Raw genomic sequence first — 17210 nt, forward strand, 5'->3', positions numbered from 1 at the left:
AGTATTGTAGTTTTTATTGTCAAAAGGGTTTTTCTTTAAAAAAAAAATTAAAAGTATAAAAAATAAATAAAATCAATTATTTATTTGAGAATTTAAAAATTCGCCATTTTTGAGCTTAAATATTTACTACATAGCAAATAGCTAGAGACTTTCAAAAAATATTCTAGATTCCTTCAACCTTCTACTTTACATTTTACAATTATGTACAGACATAAGAAAAAAAAAACTTTAGGTAGTCAGGAAAAATTATTTTCTTAATGGGACACCGGTGTTCCAATCGTCCTTAAAGGGTTAAGAGATTGATACACATCAAATCATTTGAAATCCAACGATGTTTTGTTTACATAGGAAGTTTGTGGAGTGTATCTTGTCTTGGTCGAAACAGAATTCTCCCTGCACTGAGAAAAAAAGAGGGTACGATTAACTTTTTTTCGTCATAACTTTAACACTTTTCGGGTGTAAAAATATATCAACATTTTTTAATGTTAATTTTACACCTTTTGAGGGTAAAATCAACATGAAAAAGGGTAACTTTAACCCATAATACACCTAAAAAGGGTAATATTTACACTGATTTCGAATCAATACTGCACGGTAAAATTAACATTTCCGGCATGTTATTTTGACTTTTTCGGATTTCTCTCAGTGTGGATATGCGTACGTTCCAAAAAAATCACAATGAGAAAGAATTACAGAAGATTAGAGTGCATTTTTTTTAAACCTCTAAAACGTGAACAATATGTCAAGAAAATTACTAAAATTCAATTGTTGCCGGGTCTACATATTTTATGTCACCTGTAGGGGGATTCTGTAATTTTCGTGGCATTGTCACGCGTGAGTTCGAAACCTGACACTGCCATTTGAGCTTTTTTTGTCATATCATATGAGTTCGAAAATGCAATTCATTGATTTTTTAATCAAATCACTTTGCTTGATGTTTTTATGAAAATACAGTACGTCTTGGTTGATTTGTTTAACAAAATTCATTGTCATTTGAATTGCCAGAAATCTCAAATATGTGACTTCTGACAATGCCACGTGAGCTGCAATGGCAATGTCACAGCTACAGAATCGCATTTTCGAAAAAGCTCTCCTAAGATTCGAACCCAATTTGTCATATGACATACTACAGAATTCCCCTCAAGGACAAAGGAAGAGTAGGAAGAGAATTAGCTATTTAGCTAATTCTCTTTTTTAGCTAATTAGCTAACAGAGAAATTGCGGGTATGCAAATTTTCTCGATGCATTATGCCATTTCGCGCGTTTTTTCAGTCCCGAAAATGTGCATAATCCCAGGACTGAGTGTATAATTTTTGTTTTAAATCTAATAATACACTAAAATAGAAAAATTAGAAAAAAACTTCTTTATCAATTTATTATCTCAAGCCCGGATTCTAAAAAAAAAATTAAAATTTTATCTTTCAGTCGCTTTACGTTTTCGGATAGGGAAAGTGAATCTGAGACTGTTACCCTTTCGAATACCCCACAGACTGTTTCCCTGAATCGTACAGAACCAACAGACTTTACAGGATACATCATGAAGTGAGTAATTTTTCTTTAGAATAATATTTTTCTAAATGAAAAAAAGAAATATTGACTGATGATATTTTCTCTCTCTCGATACGCGAAAAATTTTGTGGTCTAGATGGATATCAATGAGTGCTGATCAAATAATCTTCATGGTAGTGATAATTGCTCTTCTCTTCAAATACATTTTGTTTGAGGATCGTGCTGATTTGGCGGATCAGCTGAAATTGAGTGAAAGCCAGGAGAATGAGAAAGCATTGCAGAAAAGTGTTGATATTAAAGTTACAAATAACAGTGGTAGTGTGGATAGTCAAGCTGAAGGCAAGAGGAAACCTCTTTTTACAATTGGCGAGGATATCCTCAAAGATCAGACTACTCAGACAGATGTTGAGTATAAAAGTGTGGGAAATGATGATGATTCCGTTGATATGGAACAAATGGAAATTCCTCCACCACGTCCAGTGAGTGATTGTGTGAAAATTCTCAATTCTTATGATCGTGGAGCAAGTCTCAGTGATGAGGAGATTCGGTTAATTGTGAAAGCCGGAGGTGGACACTGTCCGCTGTACAATATTGAATCTGTGCTCAATGATCCGGAGCGTGGTGTGAAGATTCGAAGGCAAATACTAGCCACTGAGGCTCGGCTTCCACCAGAAGTTTTCCAGAATCTCCCCTACAGAGGCTATGACTATTCCAAGGTAAGTTTTCAATTTATTCTAAAAAATCCTTCTATTCTAATTCGTAATGTTCCGTTCCTACGGGAAGTAAATAACGCTTGTAAACTTGTGGAGAAAAGAATAATAACGTAAGAGACCGGTCGCGCGTGCAATATCGTAAAATATCATATTATCTTTTTTTTATATAAATCATGCTATAAAAGTATATCTTTTACATTTGTTTGTGAATTAGTAGCAAATCGTCATAATTTATATGATTCCTAAAATTTTTTATTAATGCTCCTCAAACGCGTAAGATTGCGTTTGTTATAATTATACGCAATTGTGAACGAAACAACTTGTTGAATATGTCACAACTTTATTTTGCCAAATTTTATTGTATTTTTTATTAAAGGTATTTTAGAGAATGATGTATGATTTTATTTAGATAATTTATTTGGTCATTTTTGAACGAACAGGTGGTTAGAAATTTATATAATCTCGGGTTGGATTTTGGATTAATGTAATGGCCTTTTTGTCATTAAGATTTAAATCTTTTTAAAACAGAGTATTTTGATACAAACATCGCTAGGGACGTTCATATAGAAGAATTACCGTCGTTGCGGGTGACTTTGTACTTTTTAATAAATACTAAAAAATCAACAATTTCTGATAATAAACGACAATGAAGATCCTCAGATCTAAAGGTAAGATGCACGAGATCTATAAGATGACGTGGAAGTCATCTTGATTTGACATTTCTGTCTGCCATTTTGAATAACTGTCAAAACTTAAAACTTGTCCTATTGGGCTGAAATTTTAGTATGTTATAGCTCATGTAAATACCTTTTCAAAATGTATCTTTGTTCCGACTTGGGTCTAACAATTGCCTAAATACAGAGGCTCAAAGTTTAAAATTTTGAAATAGGGGAAAGGCTCATAATTCTGTCCAGTTTCTTATTTTGGACACTTTGAGGATAAAATTGGACACTAAAAATAAATTGATTAAAATTATGGATTTTTATTCCAATATTTGATGCATAATGGATTCTATCCAAATATTTGTTTATTTTGGAAGATTTTACCAGCACTGTTAAATTTTGAATATGATTTGAGTTGAAATTGCTTTGTTGAAAATTCAGTAACCATTAAAAATGGTTCAGGCTTTAATTTTATATATTTATTTACTCTTACATAATTAAAAAAATAAATAAACAGAAAGTGCATTAATTAATTAATTTATTTTTTTCATCATTGCAAAAACAGTTTTTCAGATTCTCAAATAATATGCTTTTATAAAAAAAAAAACATTACTTTTCTTTCTGTTTGTTTGTTAGATCTCATCACCTAACGATAGGGTAAAATAAGCTAATTCAAAACCTGCTCCAAATGGAAACGTCATTGTTTTCATGATACATACAGTACCAAATTATTATATTTATATATTTTCTATACCGCGTTTCATTATTTAGTTAATTTTGCTCCAAATAAAGCGAAAATAAATTCATATTCAGAAATTTTAATTTGTTAATTTCTCAGAAAAATTAAAAGTGTACCTTTTCACCATCGAATTTATCATCGATAGACCATGTTTTCCAATGAAAAACACAATAAGGTGATTGTTGTTTATTTGTTTTGTTTAACATTTAATGTCACATTTCTGGCTAATTTTAGTTAAATTAAGTGCTAATCTTTATTGTTAACGGTTTTTTTCTTCTCGACACTTAATTTTAGCCTCGTGGTGGAAGGATTAGTCAGTCCCCGGTGACTGTCCAGGAGCACCGATTTAGTTCCGAAAAAGCCCTAAATACGCATGGAGGTTCCTTCCTTGCTCCGCTGTTGTCTCCAATTACGCTGTTTGTCTCCAATTAGAAACTTTCCCTTGTCTCCATTTGGATTAATATGTTTCCAATAGAAGCATTTTAAGCTCGCGTATTTTTCTTGTATTTAAAAAGTTTTCAAATTATAGCTAAAGAATTTTCACTAAACAGTAACATTCTAGAAGAGTCAAGGAGCAAATTAATGTAATTCTTTTCAAAAAAAATTGAATTTAATGTGTTGGATCTTCTGTCAAAGTTAAAGCGTCTAAAAATGGTTTTGAATTAGGAAATTTACCCTAACTCTTTTGCCAGCGTTTTAGTGTGATATTTGATAAATTTTCCCCACCTTGTTCGAAAATTTGGTATGAAAATTCGAAATTGAATTTGAATTCTTCGAACATCAAAGACTTTTTTTGCAAATAGAGTTCCATTTGCCTTTTATCCAAGACACTATTGGAGAATCAAAATCTACTTCTGTTTGAGCTCATTAAGGCGAATATATCGTCCTTGGACACCTACGTTCGAAAGTCATTTCGATATCGAATTTACGAAGATCAAAGTTTAACTACTTTGGAGGGCCTATTTTTGGACCGATTTGAATTTTTTGAAAGATCTTGAAATCGATCCGCCTGCATTGGACTTAATCTGTAGTGAATCGGTAATATTTATATCCGTAAATGATTTATCTTTCTTGGATTAACTTTTTTATTTGTTCGTATATTTGTAACTTATGCTAAAATATTATAAAACCTTCTTAAGCAATTTCTTATTTCGAAATGTTTTTTTTTTTATTAATCAATTTAATCGGTAGTAGAGCGGTATGTTCCCAAAAAACATGTGAAAAGATAATATACGGATAACTCTTTTCTCCTGAGTTCGAGCACTCCGCAAAGCTGGCACGCTTTGCCATCTTTTAGTTTTGCATACTCTATAATGCTAGAAAAAACAGAAAATGTCTCTTTAACGAACGGGATGATTTCAAAAAGGACTTTGAAAGAATTCCGGAAGGTCAAGGAACTACGAGAATGAATGCGGTCAAAATATTACAAAAAAAAGGGGAAAGTACTCTCCCTTCGAACGTTCATGCTTTTGAATAATGTGAATTTTCTTTTATTTTTCCTAAGAGACTTACACATTTCTATTAACCCTCTAACGGGTAAAACCGCCTCCAGGCGGTCTTACCAAAAATCATATTTACAGCGAAAATAAAGGTTTTATTTATTTAAAAGTGCTATAGTGTCCTCGGTAATAGTCTTATAAATATCTCTTGAAAGTTTGAACCCATTTTGACTCTTCGTTTTGTTGCTATTCCCAGTTGTGACGGGTCAGAGAAAAAGCAACAAAAAATATTTGTGCAAAAAAACTCATTTCCAATTTCCATAAAAATACCGATTTAACTGTGTTATCACACTTGCGCATTAAAATTTTAATATGATTCACATTAATTGTCGCAGGTGAGAGTCCAAATGTGTAATTTGTGTGTTTGAATCATTTTATATTCAAAATTTGATATATTTGTTGATAAAAAGGTAGACTTGGCCCGCAAAATTTGTTATAAATTGATTTATAGCATTAATGCAAAAAATTAATGCGATTTTCTCTTAAATTTTTTAATGTGAAAAATATTTATGCTTTAGGTAAATGCAAACTTATTTTTGCAGACCAAGTCCACTTCTTTATCAATAAATAGAAAAACCCCAAATATTAAGTGACTTAAAGACACAAATAACATATTTGGACGCTCATAAGCGACAATTAATGTGAATCACATTAAAATTTTAATGTGCAAGTGTGATAACGCCGTAAAGTTATCTGACTAAAATATTTTTTTTTTTACTGAAAGATATATCATTCTACTTTATATATTTTATTTAAAAAATTTGAAAAAACTAAAAATGTGAATTTTAGAAGCAAAAAGAGTTTCAAAAAATTTTTATATTTTCTCACCTAGCGCCTAAACTAAAAAAGACAATGAAGAATGGATGGTTTTTTCGACTTTATTGGGTCATAATTATCCTAGAAAACATTGTTTTAGAACTTTTTTTGCATATTAAAGAAAACACCGTTAGAGTGTTAATCATTAGTTAGCTTTATCGTCAATTACACGGTGCGACAAAATTTACCTTTTTGTGGGTGTCTTTGACGAGAGTGCCAAAACTTGTTAGAAGGCCATTTAAGGACCTCAAATCTGCAATCCGTTTGTCCGGGTCACCTCTAGATTTTTTTGGAAAAGCATATTTAGTTTTTTGATGTTTTATAAAATTCAAAAATTCATATCTCCGGTTCTAATTATCCGGTGGTAGTCATATAAAGCTAAACTGACGCGTAATTTCATCCTCTATAACTCTTGTGAACATATCAAGAACCTACGATGAAAATGAAGTATATTTTTTAAAGATTTTTTGAAAAAGGGCACCTAAAATGGTGCATTTTTCTGTGTTTTTTCCATCTTCTAGTAATTTTTCCACTTTAATAGAGCATTTTATATATCAAATAACTATGCCTAAAAGTTAGAGAATTTAATATTCTTTCATATCTTTTTGGTTTAAATTTTCTATCCTAATTCGTTTATTCACAATAATTTATTGAAAATAAAATGCATTATTATAAAAATAAAATCTCTTATTATATATAATTATTTGGTATCTTTGTCTAACCTACTGAAGAGCATTCTCTTTTGCACTCTCACTTACACATTTCATACAAAAAGAGGCGAAATGAAAAAAAGAGACGTATATAGAAATAAAGAGAGAAGAATAGTTTTTTGGCACTCATAACAGCTATTCTTCTCTCTCTATTTCTAAATACGTCTCTTTTTTTCATTTCACCTCTTTTTATATGAAATTTGTAAGTGAGAGTGCAAAAGAGAATGCTCTTCAGTAGGTTAGACAAAGATACCAAATAATTATATATAATAAGAGATTTTATTTTTATAATAATGCATTTTATTTTCAAGAAATTATTGTGAATAAACAAATTAAGATAGAAAATTCAAACCAAAAGAAAATGAAAGAATATTAAATTCTCTAACTTTTAGGCATAGTTATTTGACATATAAAATGCTCTATTAAAGTGGGAAAATTACTAGAAGATGGAAAAAACACAGAAAAATGCACCATTTTAGGTGCCCTTTTTCAAAAAATCTTTAAAAAATATACTTCATTTTCATCGTAGGTTCTTGATATGATCACAAGAGTTATAGAGGATGAAATTACGCGTCAGTTTAGCTTTATATGACTACCACCGGATAATTAGAACCGGAGATATGAATTTTTGAATTTTATAAAACATCAAAAAACTAAATATGCTTTTCCAAAAAAATCTAGAGGTGACCCGGACAAACGGATTGCAGATTTGAGGTCCTTAAATGGCCCTCTAACAAGTTTTGGCACTCTCGTCAAAGACACCCACAACGTGTCGCACAGTGTTATTGATAATTACGTGATATAATTATGTATAAATGTCTTAGAAAAGATAAAATAAATTTTCATTATTCGAAGGCATGAACGTTCGAAGGGTGAGTACTTTCCCCTATTTTTTATTTTTCATTTTAAAATATACTATGACTGATTTTAGAGAAAACAAAGACGGTAAACTATCTACAAGGTTCCAAGCAACACTCCTTAAATAGAAGTAACAAAAAATCAATTTGTATTAATACAAGTAGTGGACGTAATAATAGACCCTTTTTTAACTGTTTTCTCTTTAATTCTTCTAAAAAAAAAAAACGGATTAATTAAAGAGCAAAAGAAAAGACGAAAAAAGTCCAGAAAGGGTATATTTGCAATCACTCTCTGCAACATTCTCTTAGATAGATACCTTATTCAAAATATAGTAGATTGACCTCGTTTATGTTGTTTTTCAAATTTAAGTTTCCACTGCAAAACCTTGTTGAAATGCCCTTATGATTTGAGTATCTTTTGCCTCCTTCCTTTTGATTTACCCGGCTCTGAGGTTTGTTTTGACCAAAAGCAAAATTTATTTCAACAAAACAAAATTTATTAAGATGTTGTCATTCTCTGAAAGATTCCGAACTATACCAATATCAATGAAATACCTTGATTTCTAGGTGATGAATGCATGCTGCGAGAATGTTTTGGGATACGTGCAAATCCCTGTGGGATATGCCGGTCCACTACTTCTCGATGGAAATCGCTACTATGTACCAATGGCCACGACTGAAGGTGCTTTGGTTGCTAGCACAAATCGTGGCTGCAAAGCTCTACTTTCGCACGGTGTGACGAGTGTTGTGCAGGATATTGGCATGACACGAGCTCCCTGTGTCCGTTTTCCCAGTGTCCTCCATGCCTCCAGGGCGAAGCGGTGGATTGAGACGCAGGAGAATTATGAGCGCATCAAGAGTGCCTTTGACTCAACCAGTCGCTATGCACGTCTCCAGGAGATTCTCATTGGCATGGACGGCCCAACGTTGTACATTCGCTTCAGATCACACACTGGAGATGCCATGGGCATGAATATGGTGTCTAAGGGGGCAGAGATGGCACTTAGGTGTATCCAGGACAATTTCCCAGAGATGCAGATAATCAGTTTAAGTGGGAATTTCTGTTCGGACAAAAAGCCAGCTGCGGTGAATTGGATAAAGGGAAGGGGAAAGCATGTGGTTTGTGAGTCCATTGTGCCGGCTGATAAGCTGCGCAGTATCCTCAAGACCAATGCCAAGACTCTGGTGCAGTGCAATAAATTGAAGAATCTCGTGGGAAGCGCCATGGCGGGAAGTATTGGTGGGAATAATGCCCATGCAGCCAATATGGTGACGGCAATTTTCCTGGCCACTGGTCAGGATCCAGCTCAGAATGTGACCAGCAGTAATTGTAGCACGAGCATGGAGGTGTGCGGGGAGACGGGAGAGGATCTGTATGTGACGTGTACGATGCCATCGCTGGAAGTGGGTACCATTGGCGGTGGAACGGTGCTGCCGGCCCAGTCGGCGTGCCTTGAGATGCTGGGCGTCCGTGGGGCACATGCTACACATCCGGCTGAGAATGCCAAGCGACTGGCTCGCATCATCTGTGCCACCGTGATGGCCGGGGAGATCAGTCTCATGTCGGCACTCGTCAACAGTGATCTAGTCAAGAGTCACATGCGTCACAATAGGTGAGTCCTTTCATTGCTTACTTTGATTATCTTATTTTTGTTTATGTGGAGTGCTTAAATCTGAATATTTTTTGAGATTATTCTACATTGATATGCATTAGAAAAGTTTCTTTTTGAACCTGGGGGCAAATTCTGAACGTTTACCTGCTATGTAGTAAAGAGACTACATAGCGTCGTTGAAATGTCTCTGTGTGTGTGAGCCAGAGGATGTCGAGCGTTTGCCACTTCACATTTTACTACCTACGAATACAAGCACTAATACACTTTGGGAAAAAGATGATACCTTATTCAAATGTATTTTAGCAATTTTAAACCGAATAATAGGTTTTTCCGTGATTAAACTGCACAAAACTGTCTTTTGCGGAGCTGTTGTTTTTAATTCAGTTAACATTGAAAAACACTACGGTGACTGAGACAACTACCAAAATTGACGAAATTTAGTGGAGTCACACTGAATGGGACTGAAAATCGCTGTTTATTTTCGCGGTAATTATTTTAATTCAAATTGCATCTCTTCTTGGGAAATGTGTGCATTAATATTGTGGATGGATTAAATTACCCATTTTCTGCTTTTAAAAAAGATGTAGGGGGAAGTGGGGCTATATTGAGTTGTGGGGCTAAATTGATATACGATCTTTTCGCATATTTCTAAAGGCAGCTGGTCTTTACAATTCTTTTATTTAGATTCACAATTGTTTTGTCTATCTAAATTATATTACGTTAAGATCCAGTTTCCTTTAGAAATATGAGAAAAAATCGAATATCAATGTAACCCCACAGCTCAATATAGCCCCACTTCCCCCTAAAGTTTAATTAAATAAAAATAATTCCCTTATTTTCTGCAAAATATCTGTGGTATTTGATGATAAATAATTAAATTTAATGCTATAATCGTTATAAAAAAAATCCTCAAAATTTCAAGAGAAAAAAATTAAACGTTAATTGATAAGCCAAAAAGAGTTTCAATTAAATTTAAATTTATTTACAGCAAATAGAGTTTGATCCTCGTACAAGAACGTGGTAAAATAGTTAACCCTTTAAGGACAATTGGGTCACCCGTGACCCAAAATTGAAATTTCTCCTACGGCCTTCTAAAACTGTATTTTGCTTAAAAAAGTTAGAAAAAATTATTTTCTTGACCCTCGATTTTTGACCTTCTCGTCCTGAAAGGGTTAAATTAAGACCGGGGCGTAGATAACGGATAATAGAAAACGTTAGAATTTTGCATTATTTTCAAAAAAAAAAAGAAAAAAACAAAAGCATTCTAAAATTTTGCTAATATATTGACGTTATTTTCTTTAATAAATCTCTTTTGAAGTTAACAAAAATGTGGTCTACGATAATTCGTAATGAGATGTTAATTTATTTTTATGTGATAGATAAATTCAAGTATTATATAATTACTGTTAATTTACAATGCTTGCACTGGACTCAGGGAAATTTAGGTATTAAAGCTTAGAAGCTTGCGGGTAATGAGCAAAACAAAGAGAAAAATTATTAAAATTCTATTATTATCATTAATCGTGGCAATAGCCTCGTGGTGGAAGGATTAGTCAGTCCCTGGGGACTGGTTCAGGAGCACCGATTTAGTTCCGAAAAAGCTCTAAATACACGTGGAGGTTCCTTCCTTACTCCCTTACTTAAAATTCTATTTAAAAATTTTTGACTTTGTTATATTGCATTTTTTTATATCTTCCTTTTTTAACAACTTTAAAGGCCAAATTGTTATTTCTAAATGATTTGCAAATATTAATATTAAATGAATGATATTTCTCCTTTAGAATATTAGGTGAGATTCTTAATAATCTTACCTACTATAATCCTAACAAAATTTCATGTCCTCCGATCGAGCTCAAATTTGGCTAAAATGTGTTTATTCACTTCCTGGATCACCGTTCCCGTCCGTTCGTCCCGTCCTAAAAACCGTTCCAGTCCGTTCGTCCGTCCGGTCTTTGAAGCTTAATCCTCTAACGGGTAAGACCGCCTCCAGGCGGTCTTCACAAAAATCACATTTACAGCGACAATAAAGGTTTTATTTATTTAAAAGTGCTATAGTGTCCTCGGTAATAGTCTTATAAACATCTCTGGAAAGTTTGAACTCATTTTGACTCTTTGTTTTGTTGCTATTACCAGTTTTGTGTGACAGATCAAAGAAAAAGCAACAAAAAATATTAGTGCAGAAAAACTCATTTCCAATTTCCATAAAAATACCGATTTAAAGTTATTTGACTAAAATAAATTTATTTTTTACTGAAAGATATTTCCTTGTACTTTGTATATTTTAATTAAAAAAATTGAAAAAACTAAAAATGTGAATTTTAGAAGCAAAAATAGTTTCAAAAAAATTTTATATATTCTCACCTAGCGCCTAAACTAAAAGAGATAATGAAGAATGGATGGTTTTTTCGACTTTATTGGATCATAATTATCCTAGAAAACATTGTTTTAGAACTTTTTTTTCGCATATCAAAGAAAACACCATTAGAGGGTTAATAGCTCCTAAACTAAAAGAGATATCGACTTGCGGTTTTCGGCAAAGGTTACATATCGTATGAAAATTTCAACTTGGTGCATTGACCCCCCACCCCCCACCCCTCCTTCCGCTATTTTGAACAACCCCCTTTTTTGTTTTCTCAATAGCTCCGCCCCTGTGGCATCGATCGGGCTCAAATTTTTGTATATTATAGCTGGGCCTTAGAGCTTTCGATCAATACCAAACTTAAGGTACCCCGACTCCCCTAACCCGAGCTATAAGGGTCCAAAATAAAATTCTTAAAATGGCCATAACTCCTGTTCTAATTATAAGAATTTAAAAAGTGAGGGCGTTTTGGAAAGCTCTCGTGAAATGCCACTCCCCCTTCTAACATCGCAAGTTCATAAAACTACCGCTAGGGGCGCTATTTTAAAAAAGATTTTTCAATTTTCTAAGTTAAATAACTCAAAAATTCCATTGTGCATCGGGCTGAAATTTTAGTATGTTGTAGCCGCTGATTATACCTATCAAACAAAAAAATACCTAAGTCGATCCATAACCCCTGACCCGAGCTATAAGGGGCCAAAGTTCGAATATTGACCAGCCTCTATCTCCGGTTATAATTAACATAGCGATCTAAATTTTACCTTTTAGGTTTCGTCTCGATGAGCACTTTCCGATGGAAGTTCAAAAAGTCACCACAGGTGGCGCTGCGATAGCGTCAAAATTCATCAAAATTTAAACTCATTTTTCTCAAAAATTCCTTTGTGCAAGTTAATGAAATTTTAGAGTGTTGTGGTCCAGTCTAGGACGTTTCTAAAACATGGCATGGGTTCGCTGTGGTTTCAATAGAACCGGAGATATGAGGGGTCAAAATTCACGAAATTCAAAAAATGATATCTCCGGTTCTATTTGACCGATTTTGATGAGTGAGGGCTTAAACGAAAGATCTCACCAAATGCTACAACTTTCTAGAATATTTGAACTTCGTGGGATCAACACCAGGGGCGCCACAGTCGAAAAACCAATTTCAATATCACATAACCTCAATTATCTCGACTGTCGCTGTACCGATTTTAATGATTACTTCGACATAATTGTAGAGGACATTTGTGTTTATATTTCATCTATACATCATTTTCCGCTCAGACGACGCCATCTGTTCAATTTTGCCGTTTAAGAGTGAAAAAATGGACTTTTCCCATATAATAACGCTTTGAAATCACTCAGATACCAATTTGACTGATTCTACTCGATCAAGACACTTAAAATAGGTTTTGAAATGAAAAGTCTCACAAAATACAACAATTCTTTGATATAGTTGAAGTTCAACAAATGAACACTTGGGGCGCTCTGGGCGAAAAACCGAGTTCACAAACAAACAACCTCGATTATCTTGGCTTCTGATTAATCGATGAGATCATGTTCTATAGTTCAAGTTCTACGGCAAAATTATAGAGAACATTTTGGTCTACATTTTCACCCATATATCACTTTTCTGTCAGTCCATCCAAATCTTTGATATTTTAGTTTAAATACAAAATTTGCATAATTTCACGAATTTGATTTAATATAACAGAATGGCGTCCCCCAACTTCAGCTCCAAATCGAATTTGCATGCACTCTGAGTTAGCTCACGTTAAGAATCTCACCTACATAAGCCGGTTAGGATTATCTGTCCCTTTTCTATAGAAATTCTGTAGAAAATTCTGCGGAATTTTCATACAACGATCGGATCCACCTTATGGCCTCTACAGATTGGGAGCAATTTTCATCAAAAATTGCTTTTTTGAAAGAAACTGCCTGTAGCGCTGTAGGTTCAAATGATAAACTTCTGTCAAAAATGGAATTTTTGACAAAAATTACTCCTAATGTGTAGAGGCCTTTAGAGTAAAATTCTGCAAAAAAACTGCAGAATTTTCGGCAGTTACATTTTCAAATCTGACGAATTTTTGCAGAATTCTGCAGAAATTGTCGGGTGGGATCGTTCATTAATTATTCTAAATATGTGCATTTGATTTTCTATTTAAAACTTTATAGTTATTTAGGGTAAGTTGCATAAGTTGGAACAATTTCCAGAGGCTCGAACTTTGATACAAGATTAAAGACATTATAAATACATTTTTCCCTGATGACATACATAAATTTGCTCCTTGATTCTTCTAGAATATTACCGTTTCATGGAAATTCTTGAAAAACAGTTTGAAAAGTTCTTAAATACAAGAAAAATACGTGAGTGCAAAACAATATAATTTGGACAGGGTGGGACAAGTTGGACGTGGGAATTTGGACAATGCGTAGGGGAAGGTTGTGCAAGTTTCAAGATTTTTTACTGAATGCCATACAAACTGAATCAATTATACCACTAGGGTAAAGTGTATAATTAAAAAGTAAAAAACATTAAGGCTTAGATATATATTATTTATTAAATCTTTTTCTTGGATATTTTAATTTTCTTGCTTTGCTCCTTTTCTTCTTTTATTTTGAGCCTTTCTTCCTGTTTCTGAAGTCTAATTCTTTTTTTTCTTGCATAGCCTCTTCAAACATGAATTTAAAAACTCCATAGAATAATATTAGATACCTGTCCACCTTTGGGCGAAAGAATTACACCCGTTTCGTCAAGATTAAAGACGCGATCAGGAGGAAGTTCCAGAAGATTTTTGGATTTTAAATATTCATGAGTTTTCTCAAACCACTCAGTGGTAATACCAGCTCTTTGGGTTGTGTATGCTTCTGGTGTACGAAGTCTCAATTCTGGGTATCTGTTCAAAAAGCTCTTGAACCAAGAGTATCCTGGCCTTCCATCGGTGAACTCGTTGACAATCTTGAACTTCTTACAAATAATTTGCACAGTCGGTGTTGAGGACTTGATCTTTTGTTATAGGATGCCACTTGTCACTGCATCCTAAAATCCATTCAACGAGCTCATCTTCTATATCTTTTGGCAGCGTAGGAGGCCTTCCCCCAGAGCATTCTTCCGGACATTTCCCGGTCAGCTTATTAAAAAGTGTTGTACTTGGCACCCCAAATAATACTGACACCTGACTTAGTGACTTTCCTTGACGAAAAGCTTCCAGTGCTTTGTTCACTTGGTCTTGAGTATAGGATTTATACTTTTTCAATTTATTTGCCTTTTTACCCATCTGAAATAAAAAGAAAACCCCTGCAATACATTCGTATCTCCGGATGTCCAACTTGTCACTTTTGCTCACGCTTCAAATAAGCACTTTTTCTTCATACAGTTAGTAATTATATCAAATAAAACCATTACGTACCGTTAACTATCGAGATTAAACACTTTATTCCACTAAAATTTGCCAGAAATATTGAGAAATGTCAACAGAACCGAAAAACCAAATCACTCTTCTTGTGTTTTTATTAGGAAAAAATGGCCGATCGATGTATTTTTTCGACGGTGAAAAGTTACACTGTCAATTGAGGTGAGAATTTTATACGTTAAATCTTATTCATATGAATGGATTTTCACTTTATTTGCAGCACAAGGAACCAAATAATTAAACTATAACATAGAAAAATATACTAATTAAAATTTAGTACTGTATTTATCAAGAAAAAATTGACTGTTCAACTTGTCCCAGCGAGATTTTCCAACTTTTGCCATTGTCCAACTTGTACCAATTTACCCTATATGCAGGCTATAACGTAAAAAATATTTTGTTTTTTTTTAACCGACAAATGTAAAAGCGAGTATGAACTATATTTTAGGCCTTTGATTACCGTAACCATGAATATTCTGCAAGAAGAAACAAAAAAACACCCAGACATCAATTAAAGTTACTTATCGTGTGGAAAATAGTCTTAATGTCTGGGAGACTTAAAGTGTTTCAATGAACTTACCAGCTTTTCTAAGAATTTTGTCTGCAAAATGTGTGCACTTTTTTTGCCACATTATGTTACGCTAAAGACCGCGTGAGTTAGTAATTATTTTTTTTTCATGTTTTTTAAATAATTTACATGAATGTTTATGAAAGTCGCAAATATCGTAGGTTATAGTTAAATTAGAGAGTTTCGTTGAGAGTGCAAAAAATATTTTGTCGAAAGTCACTTGAGTCTTTTTATAGTTTTTCTTGTTTTTTTTTTATTATTCTTATCATTTCTTTTTTTTTCTTTCAGGTCTAGTGTTAATATAAACTCAGGTATGCCTCAGTCAAGAGTGAATAGTGCAGCCGGAGAAATTCTTCTTCGAGTGAATGGCCCAAAGAATATGTGAGTAGATGGAAAAAATCTAATAGAAAATGCATCCAATGCAGATTAAGAGTGAACAAACAAACAAAAAAAAAACAGTGGACAAAATTTAAAATGATTTTCTCTTCAAATTAATTTACAAAATAAAAGAAAAATTGAAGAAAGAATCACGAATTGTAAAAGAACTTACAGTAATTCTACTTAGGAGTGCAATTTTTATTTTGTAAAGTAAAAAAAAAATACCCGGGAAAAACTTAATGAAATGTTTAGAACATTTGGGAGGAAATTTACTTAAAGAAATTTCCATTTACCATTTTTTTTTATTTTTGGGGAAGAGAAAATAAAATAAAGCCGCAGAGGATATTTTTAATTACTTAAGTTGGGAGGGTTTTACAGTAGAGAGAGAGAGAGAAAGAGTATGTGTTTTAGATTTTACTTAAATAAAATTGTGAATAATTAGAATATTTGCTACTTAGGGGATTTAATAAAAAAAAGAGAAATAAGTGGCAAGGAAAATATTTGTAAAATTGTTTTTTTTTTTCATTTTTTAGATAGCAATTTCGTTGATTTGATCAGAAAGTCTCGGAGAATGATAAAGGAATTAAATTAGGTTATACGAGACTTGCTGATGCAAGCGACGATTTGTAATAATTATTTTGTAGGAGGCATAGCAGCATATTGTGTAATAAAATATTGTTGTATAGAGCAAAGATTTACGTGAAAGAGGATTTAATTGTTAAACAGTTGCCATACGTAAGGAAATGTCTGTTACCAAAATAAAATAAAAAAGAAAAAGATAATTATTTTGAGAAAATTTAACTTGAAGAGTTACTAAAGAGCAAAATAATATATTTTTCATTAAATTCAAGTCTTCCATTTGAGTGTTTTGATGTTGAAGAAAAATTGTATAAAATGAATTGACTAATAATTAATTTCTGATATGTACACAATTTATTAGAGCGTTTCTTCTTGTTCAATTTTTAAGCTGAGAGAAAATCTTTCCCAATATTGCCTATTTATTAAAAAGAAAACCATAAGAATTTCTTTAAAAGAATCCTAAGACAGAACAAAAATCCAATCCCAAAAAGAAACCCTTGAAAATCATTAGAAAAAGAAAATGTAGAGAAGAAACAAGGAAATAATGTAAAAGTAGCCTTAGAGAGAAGATGAAAAAAAAGAAAGAAAAATAAAGTGAACTTGGAAGTAATTGTGAGCATGATGTAAAGACGCCAAAACCGGTCTTGGAGGAATCTGTGTGAAAAAAAACGACGGATAAAATTTCATCTTTCACAACTTTCTTCTTGTCCAATATTTAGAGATACTTTGTCACGATGCGATCTCGGGCGCTTTTTTGGCCTTGCGCGCTTTATAGAGGTTCATCGGACTCTTGTAACCAGCGACGAAGTGGCCAGG

The 17210-nt window shown here is 33.1% G+C and overlaps 1 protein-coding gene across 1 annotated transcript in view; it reads left to right on the forward strand.

Moving 5' to 3' along the window:
- The window catches only part of LOC129798855 (3-hydroxy-3-methylglutaryl-coenzyme A reductase), an 85389-nt gene extending 68385 nt beyond the window's left edge, over positions 1-17004 (forward strand). The window contains exons 5-8 of the mRNA XM_055842275.1: positions 1426-1542; positions 1646-2225; positions 8073-9118; positions 15726-17004. Of these exons, the coding sequence (XP_055698250.1) occupies positions 1426-1542; positions 1646-2225; positions 8073-9118; positions 15726-15822 (1840 nt within the window). The 3' untranslated portion in view covers positions 15823-17004. The remainder of the gene's footprint in view (positions 1-1425; positions 1543-1645; positions 2226-8072; positions 9119-15725) is intronic.
- Positions 17005-17210: the final 206 nt, after the last annotated feature.

This window comes from Phlebotomus papatasi, chromosome 1, assembly GCF_024763615.1.
Source record: "Phlebotomus papatasi isolate M1 chromosome 1, Ppap_2.1, whole genome shotgun sequence".
NCBI lineage: Eukaryota > Metazoa > Arthropoda > Insecta > Diptera > Psychodidae > Phlebotomus > Phlebotomus papatasi.